Source organism: Canis aureus, chromosome 3 (assembly GCF_053574225.1).
Source record: "Canis aureus isolate CA01 chromosome 3, VMU_Caureus_v.1.0, whole genome shotgun sequence".
Classification (NCBI taxonomy): domain Eukaryota; kingdom Metazoa; phylum Chordata; class Mammalia; order Carnivora; family Canidae; genus Canis; species Canis aureus.
In genome coordinates, this window is record NC_135613.1 from 28,552,214 (window position 1) to 28,578,000 (window position 25,787).

General features: G+C 54.2%; 3 protein-coding genes and 1 long non-coding RNA gene across 6 annotated transcripts in view; 2 read left to right on the forward strand and 2 right to left on the reverse strand.

The window, feature by feature from the left end:
- Positions 1 to 3,560, forward strand: part of DNAJC11 (DnaJ heat shock protein family (Hsp40) member C11) — a 75,363-nt gene extending 71,803 nt beyond the window's left edge. For both annotated transcript variants that reach the window (XM_077891395.1, XM_077891396.1), the window contains 4 exons: positions 141 to 198; positions 332 to 474; positions 1,475 to 1,604; positions 2,020 to 3,560. In XM_077891395.1, the coding sequence (XP_077747521.1) occupies positions 141 to 198; positions 332 to 474; positions 1,475 to 1,604; positions 2,020 to 2,045 (357 nt within the window). In that variant the 3' untranslated portion in view covers positions 2,046 to 3,560. The remainder of the gene's footprint in view (positions 1 to 140; positions 199 to 331; positions 475 to 1,474; positions 1,605 to 2,019) is intronic.
- An 851-nt stretch (positions 3,561 to 4,411) lies between these two features.
- Positions 4,412 to 11,122, reverse strand: THAP3 (THAP domain containing 3). Of its 2 annotated transcripts, XM_077891397.1 has the most exons (5): positions 10,983 to 11,122; positions 8,683 to 8,875; positions 5,827 to 5,886; positions 5,382 to 5,480; positions 4,412 to 5,082 (listed from the first exon to the last, which is right to left on the reverse strand). In XM_077891397.1, exons 1-5 carry the CDS (start codon positions 11,054 to 11,056, stop codon positions 4,837 to 4,839), a joined length of 672 nt encoding a protein of 223 aa, XP_077747523.1. In that variant the 5' UTR covers positions 11,057 to 11,122; the 3' UTR covers positions 4,412 to 4,836. The 2 variants fall into 2 exon arrangements, with proteins under 2 accessions (XP_077747523.1, XP_077747524.1); XM_077891398.1 differs by lacking the exon at positions 5,827 to 5,886.
- A 1,020-nt stretch (positions 11,123 to 12,142) lies between these two features.
- On the reverse strand, positions 12,143 to 19,929 carry PHF13 (PHD finger protein 13). Its single transcript, XM_077891399.1, has 4 exons — positions 19,544 to 19,929; positions 17,062 to 17,163; positions 15,288 to 15,822; positions 12,143 to 14,826 (listed from the first exon to the last, which is right to left on the reverse strand). Exons 1-4 carry the CDS (start codon positions 19,580 to 19,582, stop codon positions 14,600 to 14,602), a joined length of 903 nt encoding a protein of 300 aa, XP_077747525.1. The 5' UTR covers positions 19,583 to 19,929; the 3' UTR covers positions 12,143 to 14,599.
- Positions 19,624 to 21,409, forward strand: LOC144310444 (uncharacterized). Its single transcript, XR_013376167.1, has 2 exons — positions 19,624 to 20,149; positions 20,753 to 21,409. It is a non-coding gene; the product is annotated as an uncharacterized LOC144310444 (long non-coding RNA).
- The last annotated feature ends 4,378 nt before the right edge of the window (positions 21,410 to 25,787 follow it).

The window sequence follows — 25,787 nt, forward strand, 5'->3', positions numbered from 1 at the left end:
TAGGTGACAGAACAGACATATCCAGCATACATGCAGGGGTACCGTTGGGTTTTCTGTGAACAGAGGAGTTAAAATGCACCCAAGCATGAGAGGTAGAGCCCAGGAAGGGCCCTGATAGGTGCCCTCCTTGTTCTTCGCAGGTTCGGTTGATGCAGGAATCTGTCCGAAGAATAATTGAGGCAGAAGAGTCCAGAATGGGTGAGAAGGCATGGCCTCCCTCGGGGTAGGGTGGGTGCTGGGGGTCTCAAAGGAGCACAGCACTCCTGCAGCCCAGGCTCCAAGAAGGGTGCCCCACTGAGCCCCGCCCCTGCTTAGACCGAGCCATCCTCAGGGCTTATCATTGTCAACGCCTGGTACGGGAAGTTCGTCAATGACAAGAGCAAGAAGAGCGAGAAAGTGAAGGTGATTGACGTGACCGTGCCCCTGCAGTGCCTGGTGAAAGACTCGAAGCTCATCCTCACGGAGGCCTCCAAGGTAGAGCACACACCCATGGGATTCAGACACGAAAGGCCTGTGGGCCATGGGGATAGCCTGGCGCCTTGGAATGGCCGTTCCATCGTAGTGGAATCTCTTCTGTTTGGCGTGCTGCCCAGCACCCAAGTTACGGTCACACTGGAGCTGTTCACTTCATCCATTCGTTCACACAGCAAGTATTTACTGAGCTCCGACTGTGTGCCAGGTAGAGCAGCGAACAAAATATAAACGCCCAGTGTTCGTGAGCTTATATTCTCTTCCTTGCTTGCCTTGTTCTAGAAAGTGTGGGATCTCCCATTTGAAGTTCACACTGGAGCCCAGGGGTGGGAACGCTAAAGGCAAATTAAAGCACAGATTCACTCAGGCCAGATACCTTGTTCTCTCAGGATTCAGGATGGGGCTTCCGTGAATTCCGGGGGCTCTAACATGGCAGGGTTTTGTTGTGTTTTTGTTTTTGTTTTTAAGATTTTGTTGGTTCAGGGATCCCTGTGTAGCGCAGCGGTTTAGCGCCTGCCTTTGGCCCAGGGCGCGATCCTGGAGACCCAGGATCAAATCCCACATCAGGCTCCCGGTGCATGGAGCCTGCTTCTCCCTCTGCCTGTGTCTCTGCCTCTCTCTCTCTCACTGTGTGCCTATCATAAATAAATTTAAAAAAATTAAAAAAAAAAAAAAAAAGATTTTGTTGGTTCATGAGAGACACAGAGAGAGAGGCAGAGACACAGGCAGAGGGAGAAGCAGGCTCCATGCAGGGAGCCCAATGTGGGACTCGACCCGGGTCTCCAGAATCAGGCCCTGGGCTGAAGGCGGCGCTAAACCACTGAGCTGAGCCACCCGGGCTGCCCAATAGGCAACTTTCTGACATTCTCAGGGTCATGGTGTGCATCTCTCGAGGGCAGCTCCTGAGGGAAAGTCAAGGCCTGCCCACACTGACCACAGATGGCAGCAGACAGCAGTGGTGCTGGGCCTGAGGCCCCATGGAGTAAGACCGTGTTTGTTACAGGCTGGACTGCCGGGGTTCTACGACCCGTGTGTGGGTGAGGAAAAGAACCTGAAAGTGCTTTACCAGTTCCGAGGCGTCCTGCACCAGGTGATGGCACTGGACAACGAGGCCCTTAGGATACCAAAGCAGTGTGAGTAGCTGCCCCTCTGCAGTCACCTGCCCTGTGTACCAATGGGGGTAGGCCCTCAGCCACGGATGGGGACTGGGGACATCAGAGTGTGAGGTGACAGCCACCTAACCCTGTGTTATCTGCCTGGGAGCAAGGGACTTGCTCAGAGCCCGTGATGGGCTGCCCTGAGGAGGGGTGGTGTTCCTTCCCAGGTGGAATTTCACTGAGCTCTTTGCTTGCAAACTGCAGCATGGGTGGCTGGGCAGGAGGCAAACCCAGCTGCTCCTATATGTTCTAGAACCAGTTGATTCTCCACAGCCTGTTCTGTGCTCCACTCTAGACCAGGCAGCCTCTGGTCAGGTGATGGCTGAACCCCTCAGTGGAGAGAGGCGTGGAAAGAGTTGCCTTTTGGGACAGTTTGTCTTGTCTTTCACAGCTCACAGGATTGATACAGACGGATAAGCTGCTTGAGAAACCAGATTTACAAAAGGCTGCAAAAAATCTTCCTGAGAATCTACAAATCCAGAAGCAGGGAAAAAACCCAGACATCAGATGTGTTTATTTTATATTATTCCTATAGAGAAGGTGGTACCGTATCAATGATGTGGAGGGACACACAGACACCCCGCGTTCATGGGTGCTGGAGGGAGGACTGAGGCAGCCCCACCCAAAGCAGAACTGCAGCACAGCCTGTGGCTGTTTACCCAAGGATCGAGTCCCTGGAGGGGAGGCCCCAGCCCCTGGGCCCCTAGGCTCCTGAGCCCGGGTGCTGACTGCAGCCACCCAGTAGTGCTCAGTCTATGTGAGGTATTTATGGAACATCCTGCCCTCACACATAGGACTGTGAACTACTTTTCCTAAAATCCACACCGAGCATGGAAAACAAAATGGAAAGGAAGTTCTCTTGAGCAGAGGTCTCCAGAACAAGTGAACATCTGTTCAGTCAACTTCCCAAAACTACTTTTTCCTGCTGAAATATTATCCAGTGAATCTGGAGAGGATTGTGTGGGTTTATAAATCGGCTTTTTATCTGAGAACAAATGGCTTTGGAAATTAGTGTCTTTTTTCCCCCTCCCAGAACTTCTTGAATCATTCCACTGGCATGTGGCTTGGACTGGAGAGGTGTAACCCCCGGTCCCAAGGCCCAGCCCTGTCACAGGTCCCTTCCTCCCAGGAGCCACCCATGTCCTGGGGGCAAAAGGCAGGTGTGAGCCAATCCACCTTCACGTCCCTCACAGCCCGCCCCCCAACGGCTCAGCTGACATGCCTCTGCCCCCAACACTGGAGCACAGGACAGGGGAGAGGACCGGAGGAGGGGGAAGCATGGGGCAGGGCCGGGCAGAGTGGAAAGGACCCTGGACCCTGGCTCAGGTACTTGCCAAATCCCCGGTGCTGGGAGAGCAAGGCGGCCTGAGCCTCACTTGCTTGTACGCGGCTGGCAGGTGGCGCTGCTGCTCCCACACCTCCGCTAGTCCCAACTCTCTCCTCTAAGGGGACTGTGGTGTCTGCTCCCCAGACCCTCTTCCTTCACCTGCCTCTTCTGGGGATGCAGAGCCCTTAGGAGCTAGAATGCTCCTGAACCGCCTGCTCTGTCTGGTGACTGCGAGTCACTGATGAGCAAAGAGGCCCTGGCTCTTTGGTGGTGGTTCTGACAGCCCCCTGCAGCTGTTGCTAAAATCAGGCTTCGCTCCTGGCAGTGGTCCCAGAGTCATCGCTAATACTCTCTTCCTCCAGTTTTCAAAACAGTTCAGGTTGTCCAATTCTGTAATATTTATCTCCATTTAAAGAAGTTTCTCTACGAGCTGCTGCTCTGAATGTAAATCGTGCAATAAGCGTGGCGTGAACTGCCTTTGGACGCAGCCATGTGTTCCCTCCATGGCAGGTGGCTCTTTGGGGCACTGATTCTCTTAATTTTGTCTGAAATGGACTGTACAGAAGGCACTCTCTTATCACAATAAACCTTTCCTGAAAACTGGGGATGGTATTTTAATGCATCTGTATGTTCATTTTCAAGGGTGAGCAAAGTAAGGACGTGCCCCCTCCTCTTGCCCTCACGCCCTCCCTTCTCCCTGGCCTTCACTATGGAAACCATGGGCTGAACCTGAAGCTGTGGTTTCCACATGAGACCTCTGCCTGAGAAACAGAGTCCAGGGTCAGGAGATCATTTAGGCGAGTATCCTTGTTTTCCTGGGGGTGGTTTCATTTAGGAGCTTTTTGTTGTTGCTATTTTAAGTCAAGTCACCTTTTTTTTTGTAGTCAGAGGTGGTCATGCCCTGCCCGTTCTCCAAGAGGACACAGGAAGTCCATCTTCTCAGCAGCCACAAAGTAGGGAGGAGAGAGACCTTCAAATTAGCCTTCAGCCCCCTCCCCCCATTCTGAACACAGAGCACTCCTGTGGAAACTTTCATAAGCCGAAATGGCTTAAAGCAAAGAAGCAATTACCATTAATTTTTGGAAAAAATGTGAGCATTCCCAGATCCAATAAATCACCTTTTGGTTTTTTTTTGGATACCTTAGGACACATCTTACTAATGGCTGCATGAAACGGAGTGGAACCAGAGACTCTCAGACGGCCCAGCGCTCTGGGGGCTCAGGGGCTCGAGGCTGAGTCTAGTTCCCGGGGAGGGACGGGCAGTGCCCTGGTTCCCTCTCAGCCACTGCAAAACACACACTCGTTGCTTTTTTTGCCTGTGCCTTTTGCCATAAAAATGAAAATCCTCAAATTTCTTTAGGTTAGCAAAAACAGGTACTAATGCAGGTCTGTTGTAAAAACAAACTCTTGAGAAACGGGAGACACGTGTACTAGTTTTTAAATAAAGGAGACCCTGCAGCATAAAAAGACACTTTATTCTGTTGCTCTGTCACACCAGGCCAGGAACAGAGGCCAGTCTCAGCCACTCAGAGCCAGCGCCCAGGCGATGGGGGCCACACTGCCCCGTCTCGTGTCCTGCCCCGGGCCCAGCCGCCCCTCAAGGGGATGCACTTCTCCCCACTGGGGGAGTGTGTGCCACATGGCCTCCAGGCCCGCTTCATCCTGCGGTTCTCAAGACACACACACCCCACCACCCAGCTTTCGTTGAAAGGACAGCAGGCTCGGTCCCCTTGCTCGAGGTCCACCCTGTCCTGGGCTGCTGCAACTACTCTTCCCCTGAGGTGGCCTGGGCTCCTTCCGCGTGGCCCACCCGGCATGGCATTCCTGTCACTTGACATCAGCGGCAAGGCTCGGGGTCCACGGCCCCCACCTGCCAGGGGCTCAGCTCTGTGGCTCTGGCGGAGGCCCAGCCCTGTGTGCGCGGAGGCGGCTGGACATCCTCCGAATCACCAGCCTCTGGGCCTTCAAGCGCTTCCGGAGCTTTTCATTTTCCTTCAGAGTCAGGAAGAGTTTCTTTTTTAGGGCATCTAAGTCCAAAAGGGCGTAGCTGTGGTCGGAGGTCTGTGCAGGGCTGGGGCTGGCCTGCTGGGCAGGGGCCTGAGTTCCCTGCAGTCTCCGCGGCACGACCTGATGACAGAGGCGACCCAAGGACAGAGGCACGTGAAGGCAAAGTGGAACCCAGGTGACAGGTGGGCGACAGGTGGGGGCCAGGGAGGCCTCCCTTCCCACAGGACTCCTGAGAGCTTCATCTGCCCAAACTGTGGCCGTCCTGTTACTGGAGCGCTCTGAACTCAGGGCCACGAGCCATGGCACTTCGGCCTGGGCACCAGTTCGCTTCGGGCGGTGTGAAGCGAATCGGCCTGCAGAGGCCACCAGCCCGCACACCCCCTAGGGCCCGGCCCAGCACCTTACCGCTCCACCCTTACCTGCTCTGCAGGGCCGCTGGCCATCGGGGGCAGCACTTCCAGGGCAGCCTCCAGCTTCCTCCCCCAGCCACACTCTGCAGGCACCACCTCGGAGGCCACCTGGGGACGGCAGGGCAGAAGTGGGTAAAGCCCCCGGAAGCCCTTTGTGCTGTCCCAGGATGGCCAGGGCCAGGGTTGCCCCACAGCCAGCCTCCTCCTCACAGGCTGGGGGTCAGACCCTGAGGAATCGGGCACCAGCCGCACCGCCTGCCAACTGGGACTGGCTGGTGTTACTGGGAAGCAGGCACGGGAGGCTCTGCTTTCCCTTCTCTAGGGAGACACAGGATCCCAAACCTGGTTTATGAGGTGGGCACAACAAAGCCCCGCAGACCGGGCGGGGTGGGGCGGGCGCTGCGGCTCTGTCCCCACCAAGCCTCAGTCCTGGCGGGGCTGCACTGGCACTCACCTCCTTGTGAGAGTCCACGTTTGTGTCCCCGCCGGCCGGGTCTGCGTTCTCCCTCGCCAGCTGCAGGGGGCACAGAGCACTGTACACAGATGGGCCCTGGGGCTCAGCTCCCCAGGGCTCGAGGGATCACCCCGAGATCCCCCACCAGGTGCCCGGCCACATGCATGTCTGACTCCCCCGCTCAGCCCATGTCAAGGCAGATGGTGCTGAGCCCAGCCCAGCTCTGGTCACCAACCACTGGCCCGCTCTCCCAAAAGCTGTCCCCAGATCGTAGGCCCCCTGAAGCCAGGGACCTCATTCATATGTGTTACCCCACAGCCTGACATTCTGGGCACATAGGTGACTCAAATTTGGCTCAAAGACTGGCAGCCACATAGGAGAGAACATCGACTCGGGTTCCTGGGCATCCCCAGAGCTGCCACCAGCCCCAGGGCCCCGGGGTACTGACAGCACCCAGGGGCAGGCTTGCAGATGCCGCCCCACGTTGTTAAACTGTGAGCTCCCTTCAAATCTCACCACAAAGGTGTGAGAACCAATCAAAGTCCTTTAGCCACAGGCACGGACAGAGGAGGTAGTTAACCCGGGCACGGGGTTCAGACCAGCAGGAAGGCGACGTCTAGCCGGGCTGCACACCGCGCCTGTGGTCTCCAGCATTGTGCGGGACACTCAGACTTCTGCCGGGAGGGCAGGTCTCACGGTAAGTGTTCTTACGGCAACAAAATAAAAGTGGGCAATATATATCAAATAAAAAAGGGTCTTCCATATTGAAATAACAACAAAACCTTCTAGGTGTTGGGAATAAGCCATGAAACAAACCCCTGCCCTCAGGGAGCGAACCAAAGAGAGAAGCTGAATCAGAGCAAATGTAAAGGAACGCAAAGGAGCCGGAAAGAACCAGCACGAAGGGAAGGCAGGTGGGGGGAGAGGGGTGGCGACCTCCTCCAGACGACGTGACCGTGGACTTGGAGAAAGTGAGGCTACAAGCCTGCAGGTGTGTGCAAAGCTCAGATGGAGGGCAGGCGCCCCAATGCACAAGTCCCCACACCCTTAATTCTCTTCCCTCTCTCTCCCAGGACAATCAAGCACAGATACCAGTTGGCCCTGATTTGCTCCACCACTGCTTTGCCTTCCAGGTTCAAAGAGGTGCCCGCTGTGAAGCCCACCACCTGGGACTCAGTACACCTTTGGGATTTATGAAATTCAGTATCATTCCCCTTGAGTCCTCTGCACCCAACCGTGCATGAGCTCTCTCCTGAGCCAAACCTGCACATCCCACCCCACAGAGTTGGCCCCCTCAATGTCCTGTTGGGAAATCTAACTCCACAGGCACAGAGCCAAATTCAGAGGATCTAGGAACCACACCCTCTGGGGGCTCAGCAAGCCCACCCAGACCACCTCAGTCTCAGCCCACGAGATCTGAAAAGGCCCTCTGCTCTGACATCCACGCATGCTTCAGCTCAGGCCACCAGGACTGCACTTATCTGTGACACCAATGGCTCTAGCCAGAGGGAGCCTTCCAAAGCGACATCCCCACTCACCTCACCCGAAAAACCACAGTCCACCCATGCCTGCCACCCTCTGGGGCCCTGTAACCCTCCAACCAGCCAGAGGTCCCTTCCATGTCCAAGTGCCCTCCATGCTGTCCCCAGACTCCCTCCAACTGTACCAGCCATCTCTGCCCAGGCCAGAGCTCCTGGGAGCACGGGGTGGCACATGCTGGGAGGCAGCAGTACAGCCTGCAGCTTACTGACCCCTGCCTGGCCCCGGCTGTCCACTCGGAAGGAAAGGGTCTGAGTTCAACACAGTTGCCAGATCTTCACTGTGTGGCCTCGTGCCCACGTGACGCCAGCAAAAATGAAATGCGCAGGGACACCTGGGTGGCTCGGACAGTGAAGCATCACCTTCAGCTCAGGTCATGATCCCAGGGTCCTAGGATGGAGCCCCACATCGGGCTCCCTGCTCAGCGGGGAACCCGCTTCTCTCTCTCCCTCTGCCTGCCACTTTCCCTGCTTGTGCACACTCCACCCTCCCACCATGTCAAATAAATAAATACAATCCTCAGCAGCTTTTGGTTGTAAAGTGTGATGGGGGGGGGGGCGCGCACAGAGGGAGGGAAATAAAGGGGGAGGGAGGGAGGGAGAGAGGGAGAAAAAGAGACTCCACACTCAACAGAGCCCCACTTTGGGCTTGATTTCACAACACTGAGGTCATGACCTGAGCCAAAACCAAGAGCCGATGCTTAACAGACTGAGCCACCCAGGCGCCCCATGCCTGATACATTTTTTTTTTTTAAGATTTTATTTATTTATGAGAGAGAGAGGCAGAAACACAGGCAGAGGGAGAAGGGGAGAAGCAGGCTCCACCACGCAAGGAGCCTGATGTGGGACTCAATCCCGGGCCTCCAGGATCACGCCCTGGGCTGAAGGCGGTGCTAAACCGCTGAGCCACCCAGGCTACCCGCCTGATACATTTTTAAAGGGGCTTTAGGGCAGCCCGGATGGCTTAGCGGTTTAGCGCCGCCTTCAACCCAGGGCCTGATCCTGGGAATCCGGGATCGAGTCCTGCGTCAGGCTCCCTGCATGGAGCCTGCTTCTCCCTCTGCCTGTGTCTCTGCCTCTCTGTCTCTCACTCATAAATAAATAAAAAATCTTTAAAAAAAATAAATAAAGGGGCTTTAAATTATAAGTTACCTAAAGCAAAGGTCACAGCCAGCAGGACCACCGGGCTCTGGACCCCAGGGGCCTGACAGCGCTGCCCTCCCTGCACTCGTCAGCCTCCGCCCCCACTGCCCCTGCAAACACCTGCACGGGCGCCCTGGAGGCCTGAGTGGAGATGTAACGACAGTGGTGTGTTCACCTGCGTGGCGTCCTGAAAGGCAAACACGGTGGGCACAGCATTCTGCTTCAGGTTTTTGCGGTTTCCAAAGGCGCTGAAGCACTCGGGCCGGAAGTGCTCTGAGCAGATGACCGTGTGCTGCTTGGGCTTGAAGTTGGCCCGGCCGATGTTCAGCACCCATTCCTTCAGCAGCTCCGGGCGGCTGAATGGGAACCTGGGAAGCAAAGGAGGGAGACATAGAGGAATCTGCGAAGCTCAAGTCAACACCGTGGGGTTCGCTGCAATTCTGAAAATACCACATGGTATTTTACCAGACAGCTTCGAAAATTGAGTAACTCTGTTAAACTACATCCTATTTCTGGAAGCTTCTGTCATGCCAGTTTACAGTATCCTTAGTGTGCAATGTGAGGCCATGAACGTGGCCAGAAAGCCTTCCAAAGGCTTTGGTCCATTAGTCTTTGAGTACTCAAAGGCTGAGCCAGTGTCCATTCCCCCAGGGATGGCCCTGTCCCAGGCACTGGGATGTGGGAAGGAACAAACAGCCCCACCCTCAGAGAGCCTACATTCTAGAACAGGAAAACAGACAGCAGACCCAACAGATACAGAACTGTGTAGGAATAAAGAGTAGGGGGCGGGATCCCTGGGTGGCGCAGCGGTTTAGCGCCTGCCTTTGGCCCAGGGCGCGATCCTGGAGACCTGGGATCGAATCCCACGTCAGGCTCCCGGTGTATGGAGCCTGCTTCTCCCTCTGCCTATGTCTCTGCCTCTCTCGCTCTCTCTGTGTGTGACTATCATAAATAAATAAAAATTAAAAAAAAAAAAAAAGAGTAGGGGGCATCTCGGTGACTCAGTGCTTGAGCATCTGCCTTTGGCTCAGGTCATGATCCCGGGGTCCTGGGATGGAGTCCCACATCGGACTCCTCATGGGGAGCCTGCTTCTCCCTCTGCCTGTGTCTCTGCCTCTCTTCTGTGTCTCTCATGAATAAATACATAAATGATCTTTTAAAAACAAATGAATAAAGGGAGGCAGTGGTCATGAAGGCCTCTTGGGAGGTGACATCTGAGCAGAGGCTGCAAGAAGCAGGAGAGCCAGCCGACGTTGTTGTCGTCTTATCAGAAGGAAGAGCAAGAATAAAGGCACTGGGATGCACCCAGCATGTTGGGGGCACAGCCAGAGGTGGGTTTGGCTGAGAGGGCTGAGCAGGAGTCATGGGCCTGTCATGGCCAAAATACAGGAACACCCAAATGCCCTTTCCTTCTAGAACAAGTCAATTCTGGCATATTCATTCAGCAGAGGACCTCAAGAGATGGGGAGGAAGGCAGGGCAGCCACTCCAAGTACAGGTGACTTCATAAACATGAGCAAAAGACACAAGAAAGCACAGCATAGGACTTGGTGTGTCAAGTTCAACCCAAGCCAGAGCACCGGGCTCGGACAGAAGGCAGGATGCGGGCCACTCTGGGGGATGTCCGGGGGTGGGGGAGGGGGTTCCCCAGGGGCTGATGTTCTGGTTCACAGTCACACAGGTGTTCACTTTGCGGAATGGCCTGGGCCATGGAATTATCATTTGTGTGCTTTTCTGTAGGTCTACTTCAATAAAAACCTTCACTTGGGAGAAGGAAAATGGTGATGGGAGGGGCGGTGGAGACAGTGCAGCTGGCCTTGGGGGTCGCGCTCTAGGCGGCGGTGGCTGGAAGCTGCGTTCTCCCGGGCAGGGGCCGGGCCGGGACCCGGGACAGGGGCCCAGGGCCGACACGCTGCGAGCGCCGGGAGCGCGAGGACAGGCTCCAAGCCTCCTGCCCGGGCTGCAGGGCTGCAGGGCTGCAGGGCCGGCCGCGCTCCCCAACACCCTGGAACGTTCTCAGGGCTCCGCTCCCCAGCTTCCTGACCCGAGGCCTGGCCGGGGCGAACCCCCGGCGTCACCACCACTCATTCATTCGGAGACGCATTCAGCCCGCACGCACGGAGCACCAGCCGCGTTCCAGGCTGCATCTGAGAACAAGATCGGGTCTCGGGGAGGGGCTGACTCCCCAGGACTGCGGACCCGGAGACCCACCCCGGCCTCCTCCGCAAGCGACCGCCCCAGCCGAGGTGGGGGTAAGGCTGTGCGCCTTGGGCAGGTTGCTCGGCCTCTCCGATCGTCTCCCCACGCGCCCAGGCCGCGGGGCATCCCCCTGTCCCCGGGCCGCCGGCCCCTCCGCGGAGGACCCGGCTGCACGCCCTTGGCCGTCCCCGCCCGGCGCGCCAGGCCTCGGGCTCCCAGGGGCGCCAGGCGGGTCGGAAGCCGGGCCCCCGCGCCCCACGGCGCCCCTGCCCCTCACCGGTGGAAGGTGAGCTGCTTCCTGCGGCTGCTGTAGCGGTTGCAGCACTGCCGGGCCGCGCACGACTTCGGCATCTCCGGACGCCAGGCCCAGCTGCCCCTAACAAAGATGGCGGCGGCGGGCCCGCGGACCCGAGCGGGAGCTGCAGGGGGAGGGGCCAGCGAGCGGGGCGGGGCCGGCGAGCGGGGCGGGGCCTGCGGACCCGAGCGGGGCTACCCGAGACAGGGCTAGCGGGCGGGGCGGAGCCTCACAGGGCACAGCCAGGCCTGCGGACTGGAGCGGGGCCACGGGGGGCGGGGTCCGGCGAGCGAGGCGGGGCCAGCAGGCCGGCTGGGGCCTGCCCGACACTGGAGGCCTGAAGACCCGAGCGGGGCCACGGGGGGCGGGGCCAGCGGGGCCAGGCCGGGGCCTGCGGGCGGGGCGGGGCGGGGAGGGGCGGAAGGCGGGGCTGCCTCCGCTCTGCTCCGGGGTCAACTCCCTGGGCGCTCCCTGCGGACCCGCAAGTCAGGTGGACTCCGGAGTATCACGACTAGAGGTGCTCCCGGGCCCCACCCAGGCCCGACGCCCCTAACAGCGCCTCCGGCGCAAGCTCCACCCGTTCGCGAAGCCCGGGGCCCTCACCTCCTTGCTTTGAGGAGCCAAGACACACCCACCAACAGCCTTGAACACCTGGATACCACAGACGGCTCACAGCCCAACCTGGCCAGGATCTCCGAGGTTTTAAGAGGTGTTGATACGTAGGTTTTGGCTGCTCAGAAAGGAGGTACTAGGTGACCACTAGTTGGTCCCAGATTAGAGGTGGGCAGACACAGCTCAAAGAAAAGGCAGGGGCAGTGGGGACCCCCAAGTGTAAAGGGACAGAATGAGCACCTCTGGGAGACTGCAAACCTGCTTGCAGAACCTCGGAGGAGACTGCAGCTTTTAACAAAGCAGGTAACTACTCACTGGGATTTAAGCCAATCCACAGCATGATGAAACTGTGAAAGCGATTCATGTCTATTCATACTGTGGTTTGATCCTGGAGAATTTACTAGAAAAGTAAATGAAGAGTTGTGGGCACTTTATCTCCCCAGGTCTCTGTCATCCCGGTTTGGGGGTGATGAAGGGAGGAGAAAAACCATTGTCCACCCCCACAGAAAACAAACACCTGAAGCTAGGCATGAACCTCAAAGTAGCAATATATTTATTTACAAAATATACAGTTTCACAGAAACAGCTTCGCTTTATACACATAAACTTTATAATTACACAGAACCATGTAAACGATGTTAAGTGTCTGGCCTGGCCAATGCCAATGAGAGGTGCTTACTTTTGGGGTGACATCTTTCCCTCTCCTCACTTTATTAGCCACCAACCAGGAGCCCCTAGATGGGCCATGCCTAATTTGCATAAAGCTGATTGCAGCTGCCCAGCTCAAGTGAACACAAAAACCAAGGTGTCTTGAATTCCTAGACACCACCCACAGGGATAGATAGATCTGTTAAAAGAACAAAAAGGAAATGAAGGAAACAGATCGAAATGATTATCAAGTACCTTCCAGAGGTGTCACCAGGCATAGAACTTTCTAAAAGCAATACAGCAATTGCCAGGGCTGGCAGTTCCACTCTAAAATCACATGTATTCTTAAATGCACTTTTAAAACTTAGTGGAGGTTTTTTGTTTTTGTTTTTTAAAAGAAAAACACTTTGGAACTTTGGCTATTCTCATGGTGAAGACACTGGACAGGCAATGTCATGGGGCAGATCTTTGGCAAATTCCTCTCCAACTTTTCCTGGACGTTTGCCCTCATCCGAGCCAGACAGTTGTCTGGGGAGAAGGTGGTTTCTAAGCCCGCTTCTTACTATTTTTCTCTACAGCAGAACTTCTCCCTTGGGGATCTTCACGATAAACTGGGTTTCAGAATATATCTCTATTTCTGTGTTAATATAAGCAACAGAATTAAAAGCAAAACAAAACAAAAAGCAGTTGGCTGGTGAAGCATGAAAGACACTAGCACAGAAAATGGGCTCTGATCGGCCAATTAGAGTTCAAACCCCCTTTGTGCCTAAGGGAGAGAATATGAACAGAGAGCCCCCCTGGTGGCCCTGCAAGAGGATGCCACATCAAGGCCCCCCGCAGAGAGACAGGAGTCCACCCTGCTGTAAATAAATATGACCATCTTGGGCCTTCTTCCCTTTTCATGCTTCACAAGAAACGTGTATGAAGACACACCCGTCCACTTACCAAAAAAAAAAAAAAAAAAACACCACACTTTTGAGAGAGTATTTGAACCGTTTAAAGAGCACTGTCAGCCTCAGAAAAGGTGGGAGCCTTCCTCTCCCTCCAGGCCCAAGCCACCTGAAGTCCAGGGTACCAGGCCCTCGGACAGTGCCCTGCAGGAACTACAAACACAAAGTGCTGGGGTTCTCCAGGGCTGCCCTGCTCAGGGGGCTCCCAGTCCAGGGTCCTAGTTCAGATCTAAGGAGGTCTGCACAGTTCAGTGCGTATTCCTGGAGCCCAATGTTACCCTATAGCTCACTCACCAATTTCAGACCAAAAAAAGGGGGAGGGGGCTTCATATCCTACCCTTGCCCCGTGAAACCAGCAGGCCAGCCTCTAAGAAGGCATACCACCACAGGAGAGGCCTTCAAGTCTTCTCTACTTCCTTATGTAGAGGAACGCCGTTCCCCAGTGACTGCCTAAATTTTACGTCGCTCCTGGAATACAGTGAGGGAAAGAGAGGAGGACAGGTGAACCTAAGTGCCCTCTCACTTGAAAACAGCTCGCCTGGGCACCCCGAGGACCTCACACACCAACTGGAATGGGCACCCCAGCAGAAATCTGCCAATACTTTTGGCTATATCGTGCAAAAAGACAGGTTTTTTTTTTTTTTGTTTTTTGTTTTTTACATCGTGCAAAACAGGAAACTGAGTTATGAACATGGGCCACCTCGACCCCCCAACCAAACCCCTTTCCACCGGGAAGTGGCTGCACACTGTCCCTTTTAACAAACAGAAAGAAACCGAGGGATCAATGGCCACCGCCGCCCCAGTGTTCCTCTAAGTGAGACCAGAGGACTCTCGCCTGCAGCCCGAGGGGACCCACAGGCACCAACCAGCCAAGGCAGGGAGAAGGCAGGCCACGAAGGTAGGGGCAGCTCGATGGTTGCTGTACAGACACTTATGGTCAAAGACTTACACTTGAGAAAAAGCTTACACGTATGGCTGTTCGTTAACAGGCCTGGGAAACTGAACATCTCCTCTCCCAAGACAGCGGAAGCAGGAAAACAGCTAGCACGGGTTCCAACCAGCGGGAGTTTGTTAACAATGATAGCAAAGAATTCACAACTACCATGTACCCTCATTTTTAGCTGAACCGAACCCACTGTACTCGGGTGGCTAGTCCACCTCCACTGCAGAGAACACAGCTCTAGCAGCAGCTTTGGCCAACGAGGATTTTATTCAGTCACTGGCTATATACAGGTTATACCTTGGACAGCCTGTCCTTTTGCTTAGGCACCTGAATGGCAGGGGTCTGCCCGCACCAGAGCTGAGAGTCCTGTGCTCAACTAAGGGAGGGGCTGAGAGGCTCCTCATCCTTTCTGATTCCTCACCCATGCTCTCCTCGCTCACCAACAGTCAGTCCAGAAACAGTTTCCGTGAGCCCATCCGGGACCGGTTGGAGCGGCGGATGTCAAACTTGGAGTCCCGGCACTTTTGGCAGACAAACACTTCAGGAACATTGGATTTCCGTATTTTCGCACAGGACAGGTGAATCCAGGTATGGCACTCGTTGCACTCTATCATAGGGCGGCCAGCAAACGGCTTCATGCAGAAGCAGGTGACGAGGTCCCAGGAGTCATCATCTGCACAGAGAGAAACAGGTGAGGAGAAAGCACTTCCTGCACTCCCTCCCCTGCGGTTCCCTCCCCCACCAGCCCAAGGGTAAGGGGGATGCAGAGCAGCTGAGCCACAGGGAAGCTTGATCAGGTGTCAACTTTCACTGAAGGTCAGGGCAGCCCTCCCCTCTCAGAGTGGAGTAATCGAAGTGTATGGCACCAGGAATTAACCGTGAGAGGTTTACTTTTTTTTTTTTTTTTTTTTTTTTGAGAGGTTTACTTTAGGAGCTACATTTATTTTCATGTTTTGAGGCCTGTCCTGGAATCTCAGCTGTTTCTAGCTGCCACCACCCCCTTCCTAAATGTCTTGATGTCCACCTTCCTTCCTAGAGATGGCGGGGCACACTCTGCTGTCACACTCCAAGGAAGGGACCGCTCTTTGGACCACCAGCCACCACCACCATGGCAGTCCTTCAAGGGCCACTCACCCGAGTCTACCATTATGTCCTCATCATTGCCAGTGCTGTCCTCGTCCCGGAACACCACCTGCTTTCCCTGCCGGACAATAGTCCGTTTGCCTTCAGTTTTTATTTCTTTGACCTGATCAGGTGACACGGTGACACATGATCCACTGGAAGGCGTATCAGAGTCCCAGCCTGAGCAGGAGTCGCCGGGAGCCTGGGGGATATCCTGCAGAGCGGGACTTGTGGGGGTCTCTACGTAGGGATCAGCGGCTTCCAGCTTCAACAGGCTCCCCATGTACCCCTCCTTCCCTGGCGCGTCACTGTCCCTTCGCTTCCTCTTCTTCTTCTTCTTCAGCTTGTCCGTCTTCTTTCTGTCCAGCAAAAAGTTACTGGGCTTGGCTCGCTGCAGAAGGGTGGGCTGCAGGTGGCCAAAGCAGCGGTCAGAGACTGGCAGGGGCACGGTGGAAGCGATATCAGTGAACCCAGCATCCCAGCCATCGCTGTCAATGGTGCCAGCCGTGCTATTGGCAGGGCTGGGGCTGCTCCTCAAAGGGAGTTCCTGAAAAGACAGAAGCAGAGGTAGCAGGGGGCCCAAGTGTTTTGACTGGTTCCCAGCAATAAGAGCTAGCCCCAAACAGAGCCTCCCCAGGCACCCCCAGCCAGGTCAGGCCTACAGACGAGGGCTATCAGAAACAGGCCTTCTTGGCTCTCATAAGCAGGACTCTTTAGGAATGGTGTCATGAGTACTTTACTGTGACCTTCCAGACAGAATGTTAACCCACCAGGAGGAAGACCTTCCCTTGCTGAACCTTTAGCCCCTGTTCCAGAGCCAGGAAACTTATTCGATGCCTAGTAAATATCTAGAAGGGTGCCAAGGATATCTTTTCATACCCACTTATCTTTCTTGGATTGTAGAATCTCTCCTTTCCGTTTGCCCTCCCAAGGGGCGTTATTTTTTGTTTAATTAAATGAATTTAAAATAGTTTTGAGGATTTCCTGATACTCTTTTTTTTAAAAAATGGAGATACCCCCAAATATTGCAAAATCAAACTAGGTAATTACTGCCCCAAAGCAGTGAGCTAATCCCTACAGTTCCTCAGACCATTCAAGCATTTATTTGCTAATAGTGGCAACATTCTGCTGGGCACAAAGGACACATTTACCTACGTACACAGCAAAAGAAATGATAAAGCAATACTGGGGTTTGGTCTCTTAGAAATACCATATTCCTTTCTTTTTAGCCCTGTACGAGTTTGAGCACCATGACAAAGTGGTCTTCAGACCTGCCCACTACTTAACAAGGAAAAAGAAATATCCTTACAATACACGGGATTTGGGCCAAAGTTCCCTGAAGATTCTGCAACATGATGTGCATCAGGGAAACTGCTCAGCAGGAAAGACAGTGTGGACCAGGCCTAACTATCCAGTTGAATCCCAGGCCTGTGCCCCAGTGTCCTAATCTCTAAAATGGGGAGAAGTAACAGCACCTCTCTCCTGTTCTGAGGGCCAAGAACACTGGCCGGCCACTGCAGCCGCCCAGTAAGCACTGGAGACTCAGAGCAGACGGACATCAGACATGCTATTTGCAAATCAACACCCCAAGTTTATTAAATAATTTACAGACAAGCCCGCATTGTCCAGCAGACTTTTAGGAACCACCTCCCAGGCTGGGCTAAGTTTTTAAGAAAGATTTCTACCCGATAGCTCTCTGGAGTCCTCCCAAACAGCCCCTTCCAGACCCCCAACCCACCACTGGTTTCCCTGCCAGCAGGAAGGGGGCAGAAACACTGAAGGTTACCTCCTTTGGATAAGGAATGTAGCCAGCATAGGCCAAAACAAAGGTGCAGAATTTGTTGAAATCCTCCACAGTCCTGCGCCTCTTGTAACTGGGGGAGCACTCCTGTGAGCAGGCGAGAAAATGGGGTGTATTTCAGAGTAGGCACTTGTAGGTGGAGTCACAGAAACAAAACTAAGCCAGCTGGAGCTTTTATTGTCAACCACTAGAAAATACACTGCTAGATTTACAAACACTCTAGAAACAAGATAAGGTAGGTTTGGGTCAAGAAATAACACTGTACTCAGAAGGCTGAAAGGGGGGTATTGTGATGTTATGCCAAGCACACTGGGAAACTGGGCAGGAGATAAAAACATGTACAAGAGTCTGCTTTCTGGTGTTCCGGCCGCATTTTCCGACATTATCTATCGCTGTCTGCAGGCCTATCAGGAGCTCTAATAACTACTTTTTTGTTACAGATTTTCCATTTTGAAAATAAACTCCAGCTGCAGCTGTAATCAAAGTATTTTAAATGACTTCAGAAGTCAACTGCTGCTTATCCTAGAAAGCTCACTGAGGCCTGACCCCTCCCCAGCCTAGGCTGTGGGTGGACCCCTCCTCCTAGCACTGCTCACTTTTCCCTGCCCTGCCAGCACCCCACATTGAGGGGGCCAGCACCCAAACGTTCTCTGACTCAGAAAACGAACCAGAATCGTTGGGTTGGGTTTACTTGCGCCTGGAAGACGAAACACGAGAGGGTTTTTGGCTTGTGCGTCCTGTCTCCATTCAATCTAGAAATGCCCTCAACAAGAAGGGTTTTTCTCCTTGAGGAAGAACAGCCCTGGGAGAAAGAACCTTATTTGCTACTAAGCAAAACCACTCTACTCTATTTTGGTTTATTCGACTGGCGTATTTACTGAGGTGTGCTTAATGCACTTTACCACCCACCCAACCCCATCCTGACGTGCTCCGCTGCCACTGCCAGGGCCCAAGGACCCACTACCCTGCTGGGACCAACGGGACAGGAAACTGGAGGGTGGGTTCCCGGCCCCTCCCCGCCCCACCCCGGGTCGGAGGGCCAAGAAAGCGGCCCGGCCCCGGCGTGCTGCCCGCAGGTTCCCTTCCAAGGGCTCCACTCATTTTCTCCAGCTGGTTCCACCCGACCACCTCCGCCCCCCCACCCCCGGCCGCCCGGACGCCGAGGGGGGCGCAGGCTGGCGGGGCTCCGACCCCGGCGCGGTCCCCGGCATTTCCTGCGTCGGAGAGACCCTGCCCCCATCCCGGGAAGCACTGACCGCCGCGCTCCGGCCGCGATGGGAGGGCCGCAGCCCTCGGGCCTCAAACTCTCGGGGAGAACTTTTATTTCGGCGGGGAACACGCACGACTGGGCCGGGGGCCTGGCCTCCGAGGGGAAGGCGGCGGCGCCCGGGGGCCGGGGGCGGAGGGACCCGCGCCACCCCCGCCCGGCCCGCCCGCCCGCTCGCCTCGCCGCCTTTAGGAAAAGCAGATGGCGGTGCGGCCCCCTCCCCGCCCTCCGCGGAAGCCGAAACCGCCCCCCGCCGACACTCGGCCCCGGAAGGTGCGGGGCCCATCCCGCGGAGGAGGGGGCGCGGGAAGCCGGGCAGGATTCGGGGTCCGGGGCCGCTGGGCCCCGCGAACCCCCGAGGCGGCGAGGCGGCCGGCGAACGCGCCCCGCGCCGCCTCCCCCACCCGCTCGCTGCCGGACCCGCACCCGGGCCCCGGGGGCCTCGGGAGGAGAGAGAGGGGACCGAGGCCGGCGCGCCGGAGGGGCCGCCCGGGAGAACCGAGGGCCGATCCCCGGAAGGAGGGGGAGCCGGGGCGGGGCGAGAGAGCCCGCGGCCGGGGGGCGGGGGGCGGGGGGCGGGGGCCCCGCAGGGGGAGGAGAGCGCGCCGGGGGTGGGGGGCTCCACTCGGGTGTTTGCGGGGGTGGGGACCCGGCGGGACTAGGCCCCCGGCGCCGGAGGGGGCGGGGGCCGCGCGGGAGTCAGGGGGCGGGGCGCGGACTACCGGGCCCGGGGGATTAAGGGAGCCGGCGGGGGCGCGCGGAGCGGAGTCCCCGTCCGAGGGGGACCGCGAGCCCCTCCGGGAGGGGGGCGGGGGACCCGCGGGGAAGCGGGAACGCGAGGAGGCGGCGGCGGTGCCCGAGTCCCCGGGGGCGGGGAAGGAGTAAGCCAAGCCGGCGGGGAGGGGCCGGGGGCGCAGACAGGTCCCGGGGCTACGCGAGGCCGGGGAGGGGTGGGCGCGGCGGCCCGAGGGACGGGGCGCCGGGAGGACGGGGACCACCGCGGTGGGGGCGCCGAGGCGAGGGCGGGCGGGGAGGACCGGGCGCGGGCCCGAGTGGGGGGCGGGGTTGGGCGCCCAAGGGGGCGGCGAGGGAAGGCTGGGGGAGGGGAGGGCGGCGCTCGGCCGGCGGGGGTCCGGCTGCGGGGAGCACGGGACGGGAGTGGGGGTGGTCAGGGGCGGTCGGGACGCAGCCCTCACTCACCTCCGGGTGGAAGGCGGCGGCGCAAGAGTCGGAGTCCATGTTCAGGGTGGGGGGCGGCGGCCACAGGAGTGCAGGGGCCGGGGATGCGGGCGCCGGGCCGCGGAGCCGCTCAGGGCCGGGGGCTCCGGCGGCCGCGCAGAGCGAAGGCGGACCCGGGAGGGGTCGCCCGGGCTGGAGGTGATGAGGGGCTCGGCGCGTTGCGTCCCGGGCTCTGTGCTCCGGGGCCGGCGGCTCCACGGCCGAGCAGAGTTGGCGATGCAGCTCCTGCGGCCGGCGCGGTGGGAGAGGCGGGAGAGTCGCTGCGGGGGGCGGCGGCGGCGGCGAGCGGGAACCCGACCCGCTCCCCGACCTGACGCCCAGTTCGGCTCGTGTCTCGGGAGGGAGGGCGGGAGAGCCGCGAGCGCTGTCGGGAAATGTAGTCTGTGGGCGACGGGAAGCCGAAGGCGCGGGGGCGGGCGCGGAGCATTGTGGGAGTAGTAGTCCCAGCTCCGCCTCCGAGGCGCACAAAGGCCGCCTCGCGGACTCCAGCCCCCATAGAGCTCCGCGGCGGCTGCCCGGTTTGTGGGGGCGGTGTCTCCGGGACCTGAGGCTGCCGGAGCGGGGGAGGTGCGGAGGCTCGCGCCGGCTCTGCGGTGGGGGAGGGGCGGCGCGAGCGGTAGCTCCGCGGTCTCCGCGGGGGCGAGGGGCGGGGGTAGTCCCGGCGGGTGGGGGCGGGGCCGACGGCCTCGGGCGAGGAGGGCGGCGGAGGCTTGGCGTCTCCCTCTGGACTTGGGGGTCCGTGCCCCTTTGTGGGGCCTTGGTCCTCGCGGCGGGGGCGACCGGCGCTGACGTCGCGGCCGCCCCCTGGGCTCGGACCCCGAAGGGTGAACTTGTTTTCGCGGCGGGCTGTTCTGGCCGGTCCTCCAGTCCCGGGGGTCCTGGGACGGGGGACCGAGGACCTCCTGGTCCTGTGGGATCTCTATGGGATCCACGTTGGGGTGTCGAGTTAACTGCGTCCCAAAAACTCTGTGCCAGGGTTATCAGTGTTTTGGAAGATACTAGCCTTAAATTCGCCTTTTTCCCCCCTCCTCTCTGGCTGATGTTGGGACCGCCCCTGTTTTCTTTCATTGAATTACCTTCCGAATGTATTCCTCACGGGATTTAGAGCAGCAGGGAGAGGGGGGAAAGTGGTTGGGAGGCTTGGTATTGACCCTGGTCTTACATATATAGGTGATTGAGTTTGCGGTGTTTACCTACGGACCGCGGGTATTTGACAACTTCAGGCTGGAGGTTGATTGACTGAACACCTAGTTGAAGATTATCCGCTCTGGTGAAATTACCAGACGAGGCCTGACGTTTGTGAACATTTCTGATAACCGCTGGAAAGGAAAAAACATGTTTTAGACGGTTCAAGAGCATGTTGGGTGGCTTCGAAGACAAAGGAACTGCGTTACAGAGGACGGATGTAAAAACTTAAAATTCGAATCAGAAAACTGACTCTTGGAGCCACCAAATCAAGAAAGATGATTGGAAGGACCTCTAGGAGATGATTTCTGAGGCAGTGAATACCTCCTTGGTTGACTTGCTGTTTAGACAGAGATAATTCTGAAGGAACCGGGTGGTTAGGGGTCTGGGTTTATCTCAGATATACTTTTCTAAACTTAAATTTCCTAAACTATGGGGGATCCTGGGGTGGCTCAGAGGTTTAGCCCCTGCCTTTGGCCCAGGGCCTGATCCTGGGGACCCAGGATCAAGTCCCACGTCGGGCTCCCTGCATGGAGCCTGCTTCTCCCTCTGTCTGTGTCTCTGCTTCTCTCTCTCTCTCTCTCTGTGTGTCTTTCATGAATGAATGAATAAATAAATAAAATCTTTTTAAAAATTCCTAAACTATGAAGCTACTTTATCCTAGTTCCTTTCTCCATAAATGGTAGTTTATTGTTATTGTTGTTATGTTCTAACGTTATCTCAGCAATGCCTTCCCGCACTGAAAGGCTCCCCAGTGTGGGTAACAAATTGAGGTGCTCTAAAAAGTTAGTAAGATTAAAAACAGACCTTGGCCTTGGCCTGCAGAAACATCACCAACAGCTTCTTACAGTTGTCACATCCAGGTGGTTTAGCCAGATTTAGAAAATTTCCCCATCACTGTAGCCAGAGCAAATGTCCTGAGGTTAGCCCATGTTGCCCAGGGTCAGATTATCTGGAGCAATTTTTTTTTTTCCCCAGAATAAGAAAGGGCTATCACAAAGGATATCATCCTAATTGTTAGTTTAAAGATGTAAATACCAGGGGCACCTGGGTGGCTCAGTGGCTGAGCTTCTGCCTTTGGCTCAAGTCATGATCTCAGGGTCCTGGAATGGAGTCCCACATGAGGCTCCGCAGGGAGCCTGCTTCTCCCTCTGCCTGTCTCTGCCTCCCTGTGTCTCTCATGAATAGTTAAATAAAATTTAAAAATAAAGGTATAAAAAATAAAAATAAAGGTATAAATGCCAGAAAGAATATTGATTGCAGGTGAAGTACAAATAAGAGGGATTTTTTTTAACTGCTATATGTTGCCTATGATGTAGTTTTTCACACAGTAAATATTAAAAGCACCCTCCCATTGAGAAAGTGAAATAAAGAATTTGTCCATGATAATAATCTACTTGATGATGAAACCCTAGAATTTAAGGATCTGTATCGAATGGGAACCACTCACTCACATTGAGGAAAGAACATTCCAAACCTGGTTTGTATCATGTAACAATAACTCTTACTCAGAATAGGTATTCAATATGTATTTCTCAAATAAGTTATTTATAAACAGTAGTTCTTAGCACACAGATGTGACTAGTACTACCTGATGTAGTTTGCTTGTTTGTCTGCCTGCCACTGCAACATTTTCATGGAGGACCTTCTTGGTCTCTTTCCTTTGACTTCCCTTAGAAATTTAGCCCTTTGGAGGAGATTTAGACATTACATCCCATCCCTAGGCTCAAGGAAGGACTATAATACCAATAATTGACCCAGATGCAATAGCCTAATACAGACATGTGGGGGATATAGTCGGTTTAGCTAGTCTATTTCTCAGGTGTCCTGAATTACACCTGGGGTCCCAGGGGCAAATTTGGAATTTAAGGATTAATGCAAGAGCATTAGCCACAGGGCACCTGGGTGGCTCAGTGCTTGAGCATCTGCCTTTGGTCCGCCTTTGGCTTGGTTGTGGTCCTGCCTGGGGTTCTGGGATGGAGTCCCACATGGGGCTCTCAGCAGGAAGCCTGCTTCTCTCTCTCTGCCTGTGTCTCTCATGAAAAAACAAAAATCTTAAAAACAAAGCAAAACATTAGCCACAAAAGCCAGATTCTTGGAGTCTCTGAGTCCTTGTTTTCTGCTTTAAAAAACAACAACAAAAAAAATCTGATGATTATAGTTATTTGGAAAAGAGGAAGACAAAAAGCCAACGTTAGCACAGGTTGTGACAAGTTTTAAAATACTAAGAATACCATAAGTTTCCCAGTAAGTAACCTGAGAAGGTAGTTATTTTAATTGGGTTACCAAATATAGCTTCACCTTTCTAAATCTCACTGGCTACACTACATTCATTTGGGGAAACATTCAGAAAAGCTTTCTGCCTACCATTATAACTCAGTGCTTGAGTGTGGCTATGAATATAACCAGAGGTTTGTTTTTCCCAGAAATATGTGGTGGTTCAGCTTTTTGTTCAGCTTTAATAGTATGGAATTCATAAGGATCTTTCCCATCCTGTTTTCTGACGTTTCCACTTCCATCTCCAGGAGAAGGGGAAAAAAGTCAAAATTTTCCCAAATTGCTTTGTTTTCAACTTTTAGTATCTTGACCACTGTATGAATATATATATATGAATAGTTTTAAGTCAATAAAGAATTTTTAAACCATGTGTTATCAACTTTTTATATAACAAGGAAAATAACTTATGTACAAGATCAAATGAGCTTGCTGTTATGGCTCATACCATACCAGTAAAATATAAAGATTAATAGCTAGCACTATGCCAGATACTGTTGAAATGTTTTGATCTACAGTATCTCATTTACATATAATAATGCGCTTAATAAATAGCGAATACTGTAGCGTTCCTTAAAGGAAAGTTTACATTACAGCAAGTTCATTCCAAGCCACACTTGAGGTGGTCCAGAAGCAGAAGAGAATCAGGGTGTACAACAGGAAAAAAGGCGCAATCTCTTTTTGTGATATAGATGCTAAAGCATACATTCCTAAATGTTCTCAAAGGGGAAAAAAGGATAACAGTGGCTTCTATAAAATGATCTTAGTGATCTCTTGTCCTGTCGGCCTAAAATTAGAATTCAAATATCAAAATTGTATAGTTTGAATTCTTAAAATGAAATGGTACCATTATTTGTTAAAACACGTTAAATTCCTCTATCATAAAGAAGTTACTCAGGCAGAGACCATTTTCATGATTGTGGAAGACGTAAAATTTTTAAAAACTCTCTATGGTTGAAGTTTAATATTTTTTTTGTCTGCAACGCCCCCCCCAGCCATCCTCTCCCCAGAAGTTTATTCTTGAAATGCAAACATTTCCCCCAAAACTATGAGTCCTTGATTAGAGTTAACATCTTTCTTACCAAACACTAGTGTTTCTACCATGCCAGGGTATGGAATAACATTTGAAGAGTTTGCCAACTGTATGGATCACATGGCCCTACCCAAGTAAATGAATTTTGCACATTCCCATCTTGAACTTTTAAGGTTAATGAGTGAAAAAAAGGAACTAGATAGCATGCCTGGGTTAGTAGGTTATTCAAATTCCCAAACACAGCTGATGGGTCTCCTTTATGTTTTTTTAAGCTTTTACTTTTTATTCATGAGGCACACAGAGAGCAGCAGAGATAGAGGGAGAGGCAGGTTCCCAGCAGGGAGCCGGATGCGGGACTTGATCCTAGGACCAGGATCATGCCCTGAGCTGAAGGCAGACGCTCAACCGCTGAGCCATACAGGGATCCCGAGTCTCCTTTATTTTCTGACCACATTCCTTTGTTGACTTAGATATGTATACATGGCTCCAAATGCACCCCTTTTAGGTCCAAGATATTAGTAATAGACCTTTTTTCTCAAAAACTGAATTTTAAATTTTTCTTTAAACTTGTATTGTTTCCTTAGTACACAGAACAGAAAATATAGGCAAGCACAAACAAAACAGACCTAACCACCTAGAGGATATGTTACCTTCAGAATTGTTTTGTAGGCCTGTGAACACAACAAATTGGGTCATTCTAAGGGTAATCAGATTTTTTGCTCGACAGGAGAGCATGAATATCTTTCCATTTCAATAAACATATGCATCATTATTCATCAAGGCTTCCCAGTAAGGTTGATTTGTTTACCTAATTACACAAAACTGGACTACCAGTTCTTCACTATGGAAACGTTTTTGATTTATTAAAGATTTGCCTTCTGCAAGGTGGACGTGTCCTGACCCAGAGGACTGGAATACTTTTCCTTGCAAACATCCCACTTCCTGGCTACTCAGACTTTCTTGTCACAAAGCCTGTGCAAGGAAGCTATTGGCCCGGCTCCTGGGCCCAGGAATGCTGCTGCTGCCGTTAATAGCTGTGTGAACAGTCCATCTATGGGCAACAGGCAGCTGCCTGGGTACCTGAATGTTTTCTTACTTAGGCCTGTGCTTCCCATGCTGAAATGTGGACCAGATATATTCTCATGGCAAGAAGATCTTCACGACGACAAGGGAAAGCCTGCAGTTCACATTTCAGGGCTAGAATAAAAACAAGATGTCTTCTCCAAAGGTTGCACCAACTTAGCTGGAACTAAGGAATGACAGCAACCCCTCCTCCTCCACCCCCCCTCCCTGTTCCTGGCCCGCCCTGGGACACACGTGGGCGATGGATGAGGCGTTCCCCAGGAATGTCTGCGAGGCCCATCGGGCATGGGTGGGGGTTATTAAATAACCAGAACCCAGGTTTCTTCCAAGACACAAAAGGACTGCAGTTGAAATGAGGGTCTATTCTAAAAGTGGGCGAACCATCCATGAAAGAAAAACCATGATCGCACTGAAAGTGCTGGCATTCTAGCTCCTGGAACCAAAATAAGGAAGATTCCTTTATTCACAGTCACCCTACAAGTGACTGTGACGTTTCTGAACGCCCACACCCCTGGGTTTTAAGGCGTCCCCTGTCTGACCTTGAACTAAAGGCTCCGCCCCCGGGGCCCCTGGTGTCCCCTCTCCTGGAATAGAAAAAGCTATTCTTTTCCCTGGAATTATTTTCATTGT